Raw genomic sequence first — 15,040 nt, 5'->3', positions numbered from 1 at the left:
GACCACATTGGAAAACCTATACAATTGTACTGTGAAATACCATGTTTGTGAAAACTGACACATGAACAATACATGAACAAGAATGTACAAAACAGCGGAGATGTTGAGTCGCAGACAGACACAACAAAAAGACTGCTAAATAAGTAAGCTTTCAGCCAAAGGCTTCTTCTGAATTACACAACATAAACACATACACACATTCATGCAAACACAACTCACAGACGTATGACCACTGTCTATGGCTGCCGGGGCCAGAATGCAAGCAACAGCGAATGATGAGAGAAGCAATGTGGTTGGTGGTGATAGGGAGGAGGTTTTGGTGGGGAGGGGAAGGGATAGCATGGTATAGGTAGGGGGACAGTAAAGTACTGCTTGTGGGAGGATAGAGGGATGAGATGGGGAGAGGTTAGGGCACCTAGGTGAGCTGTGAGGATAGGCGGAGGGAGGGAGGGTGGACGGGTGGGTGAGGGGGGGTGGGGGGGTCGGGGGTCAGAAAAGGATAGGAGCAACAACACTGTGGGTGTGTTGATGGAATAGAAGGCTGTGTAGTGCTGGAACAGGGAGGTGTGCAATGCAATTATCCGTTTAGCTCCAGAAAAGAGTGTGCACCAGCAGGCTTTACTCTGTGAAAACCATCCATTGGCAGAAGTTTTTAAAATAGCACTATCTTTTGAAGTTTCTTGGGCAGCAGGTGACCAAATTGATGCACGGGGCAGTGTGGCAGTAGTGCCACAAGATGTGTCCACTAGGATGACAGATAGCTTGCACTTGGAAACAGCACTGGCAGGGGTAAACATGTGGGCCCAGTGCCAAGCAGACCAAAACTGGACCAAGCAGCCAAGACCGCCACAGCACCAGCATCAGCATTTCCATCCTGACCTTTCTGTTTTGTCTAGCATGAATGTCCGGGATGCCCTAAGCACTGGACTACTTGTAATGTTTACCAGAAGAAACGCCACATCATCTCCGTGTGCCATTCGCCAAATGTTGCCCAGTATATGGACATGAATGTAAACTGTGTGACTAATGCTTGTGACTTCTCCCAAGTTGTTTATTGAGTTAGGTGTTTTTGCCAAGTATTCCCACTACAGGTCAACACAGGTGCTGCAGTGACATTATTGAATTCTCAAAACTACGTGACTAGGCTTGCCACCATTCACACTGGTCTTGCAGAAGCTGGTTGGTTAAGCAAACAGAACGTTGTCCTGTTGGGACAATTTATGGCATCTGCCTCTTAACAAGTCAATGGTTTGCTCCATTACATTTTTGGTGGTTGATGATGCTGGTGTTGGGAATTTGTTTGGGACGTATGCATTTCAGGCATTTGGATTTTCTATCACTGACACAATTCAGCATGTGTCCAATCAGGTACCATATTCTCAATTGGAAACATTGTGTGAGGAATTTTCGGACTTTTGTTCAGAAGGTGCAGGGTGTGCTATGAATTTTTCTTCTCATATTTCTTTGAAGTCCTCGGTTCAGCCCCGTTTTTGTCATCCAAGTCCTACCCCTGTTACTCTGAAAGATCAAGTGAAAGAAGAATTGGAAAGACTTTAATCCCTATGAGTGATGCAATCTATTATGGCTGGTGAATAGTTGTCTCTGCTGCTTGTAGTTTGGAAGCCAACAGGGTAACTTCAGCTCTGTCGCGAGTTCAGTACTATTGTCAATGTGCAGTTGATTGTGGATACATATCCTCTCCCACACCAGGAGGAACTGTTGGAGGAAATGTCATGTGGCCAATAATTTTCTAAAATTTCTTTGTCTGAAGCATATCTGCAGGTTCCTGTGGACAAATAATCTTGGTGAGTTCTGGTTTTGCATACTCCTTTTCTTCCCTATCAATATTTGTGCATTCCTTATGGTGTGGCTAATGCCTCTGCTATTTTCCAGCAATTTTTAAAGCAACTCTATGGCTGTCCTGTGTTGCATTAATTATATGGCTGATATTGTTTTCATGGGCTCATCCACAGCTGACCACTTGACAAATTTGCACACATAGGTTCCACAGACTTATGGTGTAGCCTCATGAAATCTGTTTTTTCAACATTCTATTGTTTTTTAGAGGTTCGAGGTCTCATGGGCTGAGATTTGCTCCCTGCCAGCTCACATCTCCACTGTTATATCTATGTCTCACCCCTTGTTCCGATCAAGCTTCAGGCCTTCCTAGGGAAGAGAGCCTGCTACCATAAATTCCTATTGGTGGCGACCACATTGGTCACATTGCGTGCCTTGTTATGCAAGAATATTCCTTTTCACTGGAGCCCAGATTGCAAATATGCTTTTCAAATGTTGATATCCAAATTACTCTTGGCCCCTTGTTTAGCTACATTCTCTCCAGATCAGCACATAGTTTTGGCAACTGACACCTCACAGTATGGCCTTGGCACTGTCCTTGGACACTGATATGTTGACAGCTCTGAATTACCTGTTGTTTTCACCTCTAAATCGCTCTCTTCATCCCAGCAGCATTACTCTCAGGGGGGAAAAAGAGGCCACAGTCTATGCCCTCCAGAAATTTCATGTTTTTTTTTTGTATGGCACCAAGTTTAACCTTGTTACTGACATAAACCTTTGGTTTCCTTGTTTAACCCTCACACTTCTTTGCCTCACAAGGCAGCACACCACCTACAATATTGGGCTCTTTAGTTGATTCACTACAATTACAAAATACATTTTTGAACTTCATCTAAACATACCAATGTGGACGTCTTGTCCCACCTTCCTGTGGGTCCTGATTCCGACTTTGATAATGAAGAATTGCTGTGCTTCCATCTTGATACTGACACACAGGCTATGGTTGAGGGTTTCCCAATTATGAGCTCATGCATAGTAGCTGCTTTGGCTGCTGACCCATTTCTCTGCCAGGTGGTTTGACTTGTTCAACAGGTATGGTTAGACAAACTGCTGTGTCGAGCTTTCGGGCTTCGGACTCTTTGTGCAAGTATCCTTCCTTTCAATATTTGATGGTGTTTGGCTGCTGTCCACAGAACACCTCTCTCGCAGAGTATTCATATCCACCAGGTTACAGTGCGAGGTTCTATGCCTTCTCCACCAGGGCAGTTTTGCACACTGAACTGTTAGCTAGGATACATGTCTTTTTGACCAGGTATTGATGGCAAAATTATCCATTTTCTTTCAGCTTGTGAGCAGCATACAGGCAACAGGCAGCTCCTAGGCCATCTCTGCGTCCCTCACCCACTCCATGCCAGCCATGGGAACACATTCATGTAGACTTTGCAGGCCCCTTCTTGAATTCCTATTGTCTCTTGGTTGTGGATGCATTTTCCTGGTTTCCTTACACTCTCCAGTGTGTGTCGACACACACCATTTGTACACTTTTGCGGGTTTTTTTTCTATTGAGGGATTGCCTTGCACCTTAGTTTCCGATAATGGGCCCTAGTTCGTTTATCACACCTTTCAACTGTTTCGTTCCCATCATGGCATTCATCAAATTATGGCTCTGCCATTACACTCACAGTGAAATGGCGAGACCAGATGATGGCCTTCTATGTTTTCGGAGCACCTATCATTTCATGCCTACGGGGCAACAGAGGCCAGCTGAGTTGCTTCACAACCAGCAGCACACATGCTCATTCACCTTCTGCAGCCTACGCCGTACCTGCTGCAGCTGGGTTTGTTTGGCCACTTCGCACCAGGATTGCCAGTGTAGGCACGAGGATTTGGTCACTGGCCCAAGTGGATACAAGCTGCTGTTGTCCACCACTCGGGATGCCATCCATGTAATGTCCATATGGCCAACAGGCCAGTGGCAAGCCATTTTGATCAATTGCACTCTTGCTCATTGTTAGAAACTACCAGTTTGCAGGTGAGGCCTCTGTCTGAAGCCCACTCCACCACCCTATGCTTCGGGACTGTCATCGCCTGCTGTGGAGGTGCCCCTGTCCCATTGGCTACCCCCTCCACATGTGGTGCCATGAGATTCCAGCTTCCTGGTGCCAGTCTATCTCATGTTCATTGCCACAACCTGCTGTTCCAGTCAGGCCTCCTCCACCAACCCTCTCACCATCATCGCCAGACACTTGGACCTGCCTGCTGATGACGAAGCACAGATGGTGATGGCACCCTCCTCCCCAGCACTGTAGTCCGGTGCCACACACAAGGGCATCGCATTCTGGCCTTCTGCTGCAGTGCCCACCCACCACATCATCCAGACCCCACTATTAACACTGGCTGTCGCCACTCCAGATAAGGTGAATGTGTCCCTCATCGGGCTGCTGGCATCTCCTGCATTGTCTGGGCAACCTCTTCACATGAGGGAGAGGTGTGCATCCTGCTACTAGTGCGTGTGAGTGTGAGTGCACCAAGCTTAGTATCACCGCATGTGTTTAATTAAATCAACTGCCAACAGTACAGTGCAGGTCAGCCACTAGAGGCCACCTGAAGGAAGCTTGCACATGGCATGATCTCCACTGCACCGTCTACCAGTGGTTCATGCCTACATATGTACTTTTCACCTCACTAGGTACCAGGTCTTTGTTGCAATTTCCTATGAACACACTTACTTCTTTCTCATGCTTTACTTAAAGCACTGTCTATAAAAATAGAGATACTGGTACTGTGTAAAGTTTTTCTGGAAGACACTACAGAATGTTATCATTTCTGTGTAATTTACCCATCATTATCATTTACAACAAACATTAAGCCTTTTCACTGTCTTGATATTTCATTCATTATTTGCCTTCCCATTTGCTTTTCAGTCTGCACACTCTGCAAGGGACCCTTATCTGATACCTGTTCAGCATTCATTATGCATCCATTCTACATGAGGTCTGCACTTCTAGTAATATTCCACATTTGTATCATTTAGGATGTGAATATTTAGTGACTGGTTTGTACTATTATTTCATATTCATTCTCTCCTTGTTAGGCCTATTATCAAATCCAATTCTGTCTGTTAGTGCATAACTTGACTTGTTCCACATCCATGAAGTTTCTTTTGCTTGATGAGATTTACTGAACATGATATGTGAATTAATAAGTGAAAAAATATATATCAAAGCCTTGGAAATTATATAAATATATTATTTTCAAGGCCTGAATACTGTTTTGTCTTTGAAAGTGAGGTCTCATACAAATGTATTAGTACCACCACAACCTTGCAAAATTTAAGCATCTTCACCTTAACCAAGTGGAAAGAGAAATATAGTTAGTTTTCTTTTATTGTCATTGTAGTTTTATTTCATTTATGAACAAAAAATATCTAATGTGCCACATATCTGTATCTTTCAAATATCAACCCTTCTAGAAAGATAATTTCCAGTTGAATCTTAAGTTTACATGCCATACTGGTCAAACTAAATATTCTTTTGTTGTTAATTTGTGTAATATTTTTCACTAAATCAGTGAAACATTTCAAGCCAATACTGAAGTACCAAATTGGACTGGTTACAAAAGTATAGCACATTCTTTGGTGTAGTACTTTTGTTATACCAAAAACAAAAATTACTGATATAAATATGGAAAAATATATTCATACATGATTTCTTATAATTGTCTATTATTTCAACATGTCTGTCACGCAGGTTCTCAAATTTTTCTGTAGAGCTGCCATAATTCTCCATAATCATTTGATTTGTATGAACAAGATAATCTCTAATCTTCATAAATGATTGAAACGAAATACTCAAGTTTTGCAGATATTCTTGCAATGTTTCACATGTCTTGCGAGTATTATGGATCCTGTAAGAGAGATAATTACCATTAAATAATTCTAATTTATTTATTTGTGATTATATCATACCGTTAATCGACAATATTGATACTAGTCATAAGTGATGAAAACAAATCACAGCTGCCTAGCATAAATGACCTATCATTCATGTAAAAAGGAGTAACATTTTCCATTACCCAATTTAGTTATAAATGTGTTTCAAAATATGGTATTTATCAAACTATTTCACATAAAATATGAACTGTTACATTGAAATAAATGGAAATTTGCAATACTTCCATAAAAAAGAAGGTTGGAGTTTAGTACCCAATCAAAATTGAGATCATTAGAGAGAAAGAGAAAGAAGAGAGAGAGAGAGAGAGAGAGAGAGAGAGAGAGAGAGAAACCTGATGTTCCCCAAAAATTATTTAAGGAAGCTGTAAAAATCTAAACTGTGATGACCAGACAGAAATTTGATCATTATTCTTCCCAAATACAAATCCTGTGTCTTAGCACTGGTATTCATCCTTTGCTGCAGTCCAGAACATACTGAAAAGAAAAGTGTTAGTAGAATCATGAGGTTAAAGTATCATCTGAGACAGTCAAATTAAGAAAAATAGTCAAACATTTGAATGAAAAATGATGAAATTGCTAAGAATGCTAGTTGTAACTGCAGGAAAACAGTGAATATCTATCCACAAGTCAAAGAAATCTGCAGCTCTTGCCAACATGAACTTTATTGAGTTACTAAAGTACAGCAACTCTGTATCTAAAATACAGGGTGTCCCACTCAAACCTCCCAGATTTCAAGGACCCAGGCGAGAAATACCCCAGTAGAAATGACAATGAAAAATGCGCCACATTGTAGAGCATCTCAAAGAATTTATATCACCGCCAGAATGAAGTGAAAATGGCAACTCCACAGAAGTGCAAGCAAGCAGTAGTGTGGTTTGCAGAAACAAAATCGCCAATTATTGTGCAAAGAAATTATCGCCATGTGTATGAATGTGATCCACCTGATGTGAAAACAGTTAAGGAATGGTATAGGAAGTTTCTGGTAACAGGAAGTGCTCTGAAACATTCTGGCAGTGCATGTTACAGAGTTTCAGAAGAGACAGTGGAGGACATTAGACAAAACATTTCTCAGAAGGCCATGTAAGTCAATTTGTCAACATCTAGGCAACCTGGTGTACCTTGATCAACACTGCATCGTGTAGCTCACCAGCATTTCCAAACGTGTGCCAACAAAGTGCAAATTCTGCCATATCTGACGCCAAACGACAAACCATGCCAACATCAATTTTCTGCGGATATGCTACAGTGTATTGATATGGATGCCATCTTCCTAGAAAGATGTTTATTCTCAAATGAGGCAACCTTTCATATAGGCATAATGTTTGGATTTGGGGTTCAAAAAATCTGCACGTTGTCATTGAACAAGTTCGTGATAGCCCTAAACTAAACATCTGGTGCGGGCTAATGCATGACAGGATTGTTGGACCGTTCTTCTTTGTGGAACAAGCAGTGAATGGGTCAGTGTATCTGGACATGTTGGAACAGTTTGTGTGCCCTCTGACACAAGACTTGCAACCCAACATCATTTTTCAACAAGATGGAGCTCCACTGCATTGGTCAACGGCTGTTTGCAAGTTCTTGGATAGGAAATTTCCCAGTCCTCGGATCAGACGCAGAGGACCCATTGCCTGGTCACCATATTTACCCGACATTATGCCGCTTGATTTCTTCATGTGGGGATTCATGAAGGACTGCGTGTATGCAACCAAAGTGGATGATATTCCTATGTTGCGACATCGTATCACTAATGCAATTGCAACAGTAACAGAGGAACTGTTACAAAGAACTTGGCAAGAAATTCTATAAAGATTCAGTATTATTCATGCTACAAATCGTTCATGTTTAGAGTGTATTGATGATAAATAAATAAATTCTTTGAGATGCTCTACAATGTGGTGCATTTTTCACTGTCATATCTACTGTGGTTTTTCTTTCCTGGGTCTTTGAAATCAGGGAGGTTTGAGTGGGACAACCTGTATGTCAATACCAGGTGTACAAGTTTGAAATGTGGATTTCAGATAACAGATGTAGCACCAATGCAGTTTGTGCTACAAAGATATGACACTGCATCATTTTGTTGTGTCATCAACAAGTGTCAGATGCACATGAGTGATAAATTGGAAAAGGGTGTGCATAGTGTTGTATTCAATATGTCAAAATTTATACCGAACAAAGAGCATTTGTGGAGAGCATTAATTTTTTTTTTTTTTTCATTTGAAGAAAACTGCTGCTGAATCATACCAATTACTTCAAGGAGGTTATGGTGAATATGCTCCATCACAAGATACGTGTGAATCATGGTTTTGGCATTTCAAAAATGGTGGCTTCGATGTTACACACAAGGAATGTGGAAACTGCCAAAAAAATCTGAAGATTTGGAATTGGAAGCATTGTTGAACGAAGATGATTCGCAAACACAAAAACAACTCACCAAGCTATTGGTCATTAGTCAACAAGCTGTTTCCAGCTGGCTGCAAGAGATGGGAAAGATTCAGAAAATTGGTACATGGATACCACACGAGTTGAACGACAGGCAAATGAAAAGCACAAAAACACATCTTAGATTTTGCTCACTCGGTATGAAAGGAAGTCATTTTTGCATTATATAGTTACAGGGGCTGAAAATTCTATTTCCTTTGAGAATCCCAAGAGCAAAAAATTATGGGTGGACCCAGGCACACCATCCACATTGACACAAAACTGAATTGCTTTGGCAGAAAGATGATACTCTGTGTTTCATAGGACCAGAGGGGCGTGAACTACTATAAACTGTTAAAACCTGGGGAAACAGTTACCAACAACAATTGACGGTTTGCACCGTTCACTGCTTGAGAAAAGGGCACAGTGCCAAAGGAGGCAACATAATTTTTTAGATATTAAAAAAAACGCATTTTATACTTACACGCCTGGTAATACCATTACAAATATTCCCTTGTACAACACATGTGAATGAAATATTTGACTAGATTGCAACTGAATACAACATACTATTACAAACACAGTATGGTACACATGCATCCAAAAACTCATATACCAGTATGATAATACATACAGAAGGTATACCATAATTACATTGTAATGATTCCACGTATGATGTTTATATCTGTACTTGAAAACATGGGATAAAATGTTTCTGGCACTGTTTTCTTTTATGAGCTTGCATTTGTCAACTCATCAAGAGAGTAGGTATACTCATCCAAGGAACAACTATCATTTAATTATATGTACGGATTCCCTACGTCATTTTTGTATCTGAGTCTATATCTACATCTATACTCCGCAAACCACTGTGTAGTGTATGGCAGAGGGTACATCCGACTGTACCAGTTATTACTGATAATATTATGAAAAGGATAGACTACTACTCATCACATAGCGGAGATGTTGGGTTGCAGATAGGCACAACAAAAAGACTCAACGATGTAAGCTTCTGGCCAAAAAGGCCTTCGTCGGAATGAGACTACATACACACACAAACAGTCACGCATATGCAAACACAGCTCACACACACATGACCACTGTCTCTGGCTGCCGAGGCCAAACTGTGAGCAATATTGCATGATGGGAAAAGCTATCTTGGTATTGAGGTTGAGGAGCAGGCTAGGGCAGGAAGGGGGAGGCATAGCAGGTTGGGATGGGGGATGGTAAAGTGCTGCTTGCAGGAGCACATAGGGACGAGGTAGAGAAAAGATAGGGCAGCTAGGAGCAGTCAGGAGGTTAGACGTGGTGGAGAGGGGGGAGGAGGGGGGGGGGGGGACAGCAGTGGAAAAGGAGAGAAGTAAAGAAGTAAAAAGATTATGGGTGGGTCTGTGGACTAGAGACCTGTGTAGTGTTGGAATGGGAACAGGGGACAGGTGGGTAAAGGATATGGGAGTGTAGACTATACTGCAGGGGGAGTTCCCACTGTGCAGTTCAGGAAAGCTAGTGTAGGTAGGAAGGATCCAATGACACATGAAGCAGTCACTGAAATGAAGAATGTCGTGTTGGACAGTGTGCTCAGCAACTGGGTGCCCCAGCTGTTTCTTGACCGCAGTTTGTCGGTGGCCATTTGTACAGACAGACAGCTTGTTGGTCACAGCTTAACTTGTAGATCACATGACTGGTTTCACAGAGAGCCCTGCCTTTGATGGACTCGGTGATGCTTGTGACCAGACTGGAGTTGGTAGTGGTGAGAGGATGTATGGGACAGATCTTTCATCTAGGCCTATTACAGGGAGACATAAGCCAAGACGCAAGGGGCTGGAAGCAGGGGTTGTGTAGGATAATGTGTAAGTTTGGTGGACAGCAGAATACCACTATGGAAGGGGTGGGAAGGATAGTGAGTAGGACACTCCTCATGTCACGGTACAACGAGAGGTAGTTGAAACCCTGGCGGAGAATGTGATTCAGTTGCTTCAATCCTGGGTGGTACTGAGTCATAAGAGGAATGTTCCTCTGCGGCCAGAAACGGAATTTGGGAGGTGGTGGGTGACTGGAGAGAAAAGGCACAGGTGATCTGTTTTTCTACAAGGTTGGGAAGGTAATTATGATATGTGAAGGCCTCAGTGGAATGGGTGGCATCAATAGTGATGAGCAAGGCATCATGTGGTAAAGGAACAGGAACTATGGAGAGTCGGTGGAGGAAATGGTTGGTATCTTTTCTATAGGATGGAATGTAACAGTAATAGGCTGAAGCTGTTGGTCTACAAGACCAAAGATTCTCTCAGTGCGGAGGACAGTAACCAGCCACAATGGGGTGTCCTGGGAGGTTGGGCTTATGGACTTTAGGAAGCATGTAGATGGTAGGAGTGAGGGGAGTGGTAGCAGTGAGGAGATAGATGGACTCCACGGACAGGTTTTGGGATTGGCCTAAGAATTTGAGGAGAGACTGGAGATCCTGCTGGATTTCTGGAATGGGGTCACTGTGGCAGGGTTTGTAAGGGGATGAATCTGACAGCTGGCACAGTCCTTCTGCCACGTGATCCTTCCAGTTCAAAACAACAGCAGGTAGGATTATAAGGTCAGGATCAGGTTTAGATGGTAGATTGTGGTTTTTATTCGTGTGTAAGGATAGCTTACATATGAGGGATTTGGGGAATGATGGTGAGGCAAGGTTTGAGAGTAAGAAATTCTGGAAAGTTAATAGGGGGTGATTTGGAGGCAGTGGGGCTGAATCACAGTTGCATGGAGGACTGAACTGAGTTGGGCAGGGTTCCACATTGGTCTTTAGTTGAGTCTGGTGACAGGGTTGGTGGCGAAAAAGTTTTTCCACTGGAGGGAATGGGAGAAGGAGACAGTCTTTTAACAAGTCCTGCATGATTGAATTTGGAAGTGGGGCAAAAGATGAGGGCTTTGAAAGGACTGATACTTCTGTGGGGCTAAGGATACCCTCCTCTTCCCTGCCCCAGCCTCATCCTTACTCCCACCAAGTGATTTGTAAGCAATCCTCTTTGTAGACTGACAACATTTCCCCATATTCTACCAATAAACCGAAGACTAGCAACAACTTTACCCATGACTTAGCCTACATGATCATTCAGTTTCATACCCTTACAAAACTACTACAGGAAAAATTCCTGTAGTAGTTGATGTTAGAGCTGCACCTTTTTTAGGCTGAAGTCAGCTGATAGGTATATCTGCTTAAAGGAAGTCCCTCTAACAAAGGAATCACCTTTAGAGGAGGTCAGGTATCCAAGTAGAGAATGAATTAGCATATTTCATCAAAATATAAGAGTTATTAGAGACAAAGTTTGTGAATTGCTTATAGATTTTGACTCTGACATTATTGGTATATCAGTGGACCACTGAAATAATTCAACAATTCAGAGGCTTCCTTTACTAGGATACAGATTAGCTGGTTACTTTTCAAGGAGTCCCTTGCAGACTGTGGGAGTGGCCATGTACATAAAAAAAGTATTCCATTTGAGACAGTAGACATATCACGGCACTTCACTGAACAGATACTTGAATGTTGTGCAGGGGCATTTGAATTTAGCGGAACTAAACTTCTAATTGTTGTTGTTTATAGGTCCCCTAACTCTGACTTCAGAACATTTCTGCTCAAGCTAGAGATGGTTCTTGGTTCACTTTATAGGAAGTACCAAAAATTAGTTATATGTGGTGACTTCAATATTAATGGTTGTGCAAGATAAAGGACGTTGGTAGATCCCCTAAACTCATATGATCTGACACAGACTGTAGAGGGTGTAGGTGAACACAGCCATAGACAATTTTTTATTCTTTCTTCATTACTAGATGGGTACTCTGTTAGTAACAGGATAAATGGCCTTTCAGACCATGATACACAAATTTTAACACTAAAAGGCTTTTGTACTCAAACAAATGTCACATATAATTACAAACTGTGTAGGAAAACTAATCCAATGGCAATAGAGAGTTTTTTAAACCTCTTTAAGAAACAAGCGTGGCAGGATGTTTATAGTGACGATAACATAGATGACAAATATAATGCTTTCCTTAACACATTTCTCATGTTCTTTGAGAGTTGCCTTCCATTAGAACATTCAAAACAGGGTACTAGCAGTAAAAGGCAGCCTGAGTGGCTGACTAGTAGGATAAGGATACCATGTAGAACAGAGTGGGAATTATATCAAAATGTTAGAAGCAGTCACATTCATGCTACAGTAGCCCATTACAAACAGTATTGTAAGGTGCTTAAAACTGTTATTAGAAAGGTAAAGGGTATGTGGTAAATATATAGAATAGCTAATTCACAGGAAAAAATCAAAACCATATGGTCAGTTGGGTGAAGGAAGCGTTTGGTCAGCAGCACAAGATCGACAATATAAAGTCAGTTCGTAGTAAAAATATTTCTGTCACTGATAAGTCAGATGTACGTACGGTATTTAAGAATCATTTTCTGAGCAGTGCTGGTGAATTAAATAAAAACTTAGTTTCTACAGGGAACCATATAGCTCTCTTGGAAAATGCCTTTCCGAGAGTGACGTCTGAAATTCTCACCTCTGTGATGCTGAAAAGGGGGAGATTGAGTCAATAATTAAATCACTGAAGAGTAAGGACTCGCATGGGTATGATGGAGTGCCTAGCAGAATATTGAAGTACTGTACTGCACATGTTAGCCCTGTGCTTAGCCATATTTGTAACTTTTCTTTTAAGAATAGACAGTTTCCTGAACAATTAAAGTACTCAGTAGTAAAACCACTTTATAAAAAGGGAGAAAGCGATAATGTAGACAATTTTAGACCTATTTCTATGCCATCAATATTTCCTAAAGTTATTGAAAAGGCTGTGTAAGGATAATTGATCATTTTATATCACATAATTTGCTATCAAATGTACAGTTTGGCTTTAGAAGTCATTTAACAACTGAAAATGCTGTATTCTCTTTTCTCTGTGAGGTACTGGATGGATTAAACAAAAGGTTTTGAATGCTAGACATATTTTTTGATCTAAACAAAGAGTTCGTGTTGATCACAAAATATTGCTCCAGAAGTTTGACCATTATGGAATACGAGGAGTAGCTCACAATTGGTTAACCTCTTACTTCAACACCAGACCGAAAAATGTCATTATTCACAGTGTTGACAATGGCTGTGATGTGGGATCTGACTGGGGACAGTCAAATGGGGAGGGGGGTTCAAGGATCAGTGTTGGGGCCACTCCTGTTCCTTGTATATAAAAATGATATGCACTCTAGTAGTACAGGTAATTCTAAAATATTTCTGTTTGCTGATGACACTAGCTTGGCAGTAAAGGATCTTGTGTGCAACATTGGCTCTGTTTCAAATAGTGCAGTCCATGATATAAGTTCATGGCTTGTAGAAAATAAACTAACACTAAATAACAGTTAGACCCAGTTTTTACAATTTCTAACACACAATTCAACAAAATCCGATGTTTTAATTTCACAGAATGGGCATATGATTAGTGAAACTGAACAGTTCTAGTTTCTAGGTGTTCATATAGATATTAAATTGTTGTGAAATCCCATGTTCATGATCTTGTTCAAAGACTTAATGCTGCCCTTTTTACTGTTTGAACTGTATCTGAAGTAAGTGACTGTTCAACACAAAAATTAATCTTCTTTGCTTATTTGCATTCGCTTATGTTGTATGGTATTATATTTTGGGGTAACTCTTCTCATTCTCAAAGGATTTTTTGGCTCAGAAATGGGCAGTTTGGGCAATAAATGGTGTAAGTTCACGAACCTATTGCTGATCCCTGTTCACTAGTCTGGGTATTCTGACTTTGGCCTCTCAATATATATATTCTTTACTGTCATTTCTTGTTAACAATATCAACTTATTCCCAAGAGTTACCAACTTTCACTCTGTTAATACCAGGCAGAAATCCAATTTGAATTTGGATCGCACTTCCTTGACTCTTGTGCAGAAAGGTGTGCAGTACACTGCTGCATCCATTTTCAATAAGCTACCACAAGAATTCAAAAATCTTAGCAGTAATCCACACTCTTTCAAATTGAAACTGAAGAGTTACCTCATGGGTCACTCCTATTCTGTTGAGGAGTTCCTGAAAAATTAAGTTGATTCCTATGTTATATTGTCAACTGAGTTTACTTAAACTTATGGCTTGACTTTTTTTCGCTTCATAAACATTTCATTTTATCTGTTATTACCTTTATGTTGTAATTTTATATACTGACAAGTTCCATGACCTTAGAGATTTGCTCCTCAATTTGGTCTCATGAAACTAGATGTGTAAATAAAATAGAAAGTGTTACACCCGGATATCTGTATGCGTTGACTGATTCCAACTGTGACTTATTGACATTATAGTTATATGAAAGTATGTTATTTCATTTTGTGAAGTGCACAATTTTTACATTTCTGAACATTTAAAGCAAGTTCCCAGTCTTTACACCACTATGAAATATTATCAACATATGATTGAATACTTATGCAGCTTCTTTCAGACAATACTTCATTACAGATAACTGTATCATCAACAAAAAGTCTGAGGTTACTATTAATATTGTCCACAAAGTCATTAATACAGAGCATGAATAAAAAGGGTCCCAACACACTTCCCTTAGGCTCATCCAAAGTTACTTCTACCTCTGACAATGACTCACCATCTAAGATGACATGCTGTGTACTCCCTATTAAAAAATCCTCAATCCAGTCATCAGTTTCGCTAGATGCCCCATATGACTGTACTTTTGACAATAAGTGTAGATTTGGTACCAAGTCAAACGCTTTTCAGTAGTCAAGAAAGACTTCATCTACCTGATTGCCTTCATCCAAAACTTCCAGTATGTTGTGTGAGAAAAGAGAGTTGGGTTTCACATGACTGATGTTTTCGGAATCCATG

At 40.9% G+C, this 15,040-nt stretch overlaps 1 protein-coding gene across 7 annotated transcripts in view; it reads right to left on the bottom strand.

The window, feature by feature from the left end:
- LOC126095753 (myosin heavy chain, clone 203-like) overlaps window positions 1-15,040 on the bottom strand; it is a 224,484-nt gene that overhangs the window by 179,403 nt on the left and 30,041 nt on the right. For 4 of the 7 annotated variants that reach the window (XM_049910526.1, XM_049910529.1, XM_049910528.1 and 1 more), the window contains one exon: window positions 5,501-5,703. The exons of the other annotated variants lie outside the window; for them this stretch is intronic. In XM_049910526.1, coding sequence (XP_049766483.1) covers window positions 5,501-5,627 — 127 coding nt within the window. In that variant the 5' untranslated portion in view covers window positions 5,628-5,703. The remainder of the gene's footprint in view (window positions 1-5,500; window positions 5,704-15,040) is intronic. 7 annotated transcript variants of the gene reach the window in all.

Source organism: Schistocerca cancellata, chromosome 8 (genome assembly GCF_023864275.1).
Source record: "Schistocerca cancellata isolate TAMUIC-IGC-003103 chromosome 8, iqSchCanc2.1, whole genome shotgun sequence".
Classification (NCBI taxonomy): Eukaryota; Metazoa; Arthropoda; class Insecta; order Orthoptera; family Acrididae; genus Schistocerca; species Schistocerca cancellata.
Note: the sequence above shows the minus strand (reverse complement) of the source record. Positions and strands in the feature narration are given on the sequence as shown.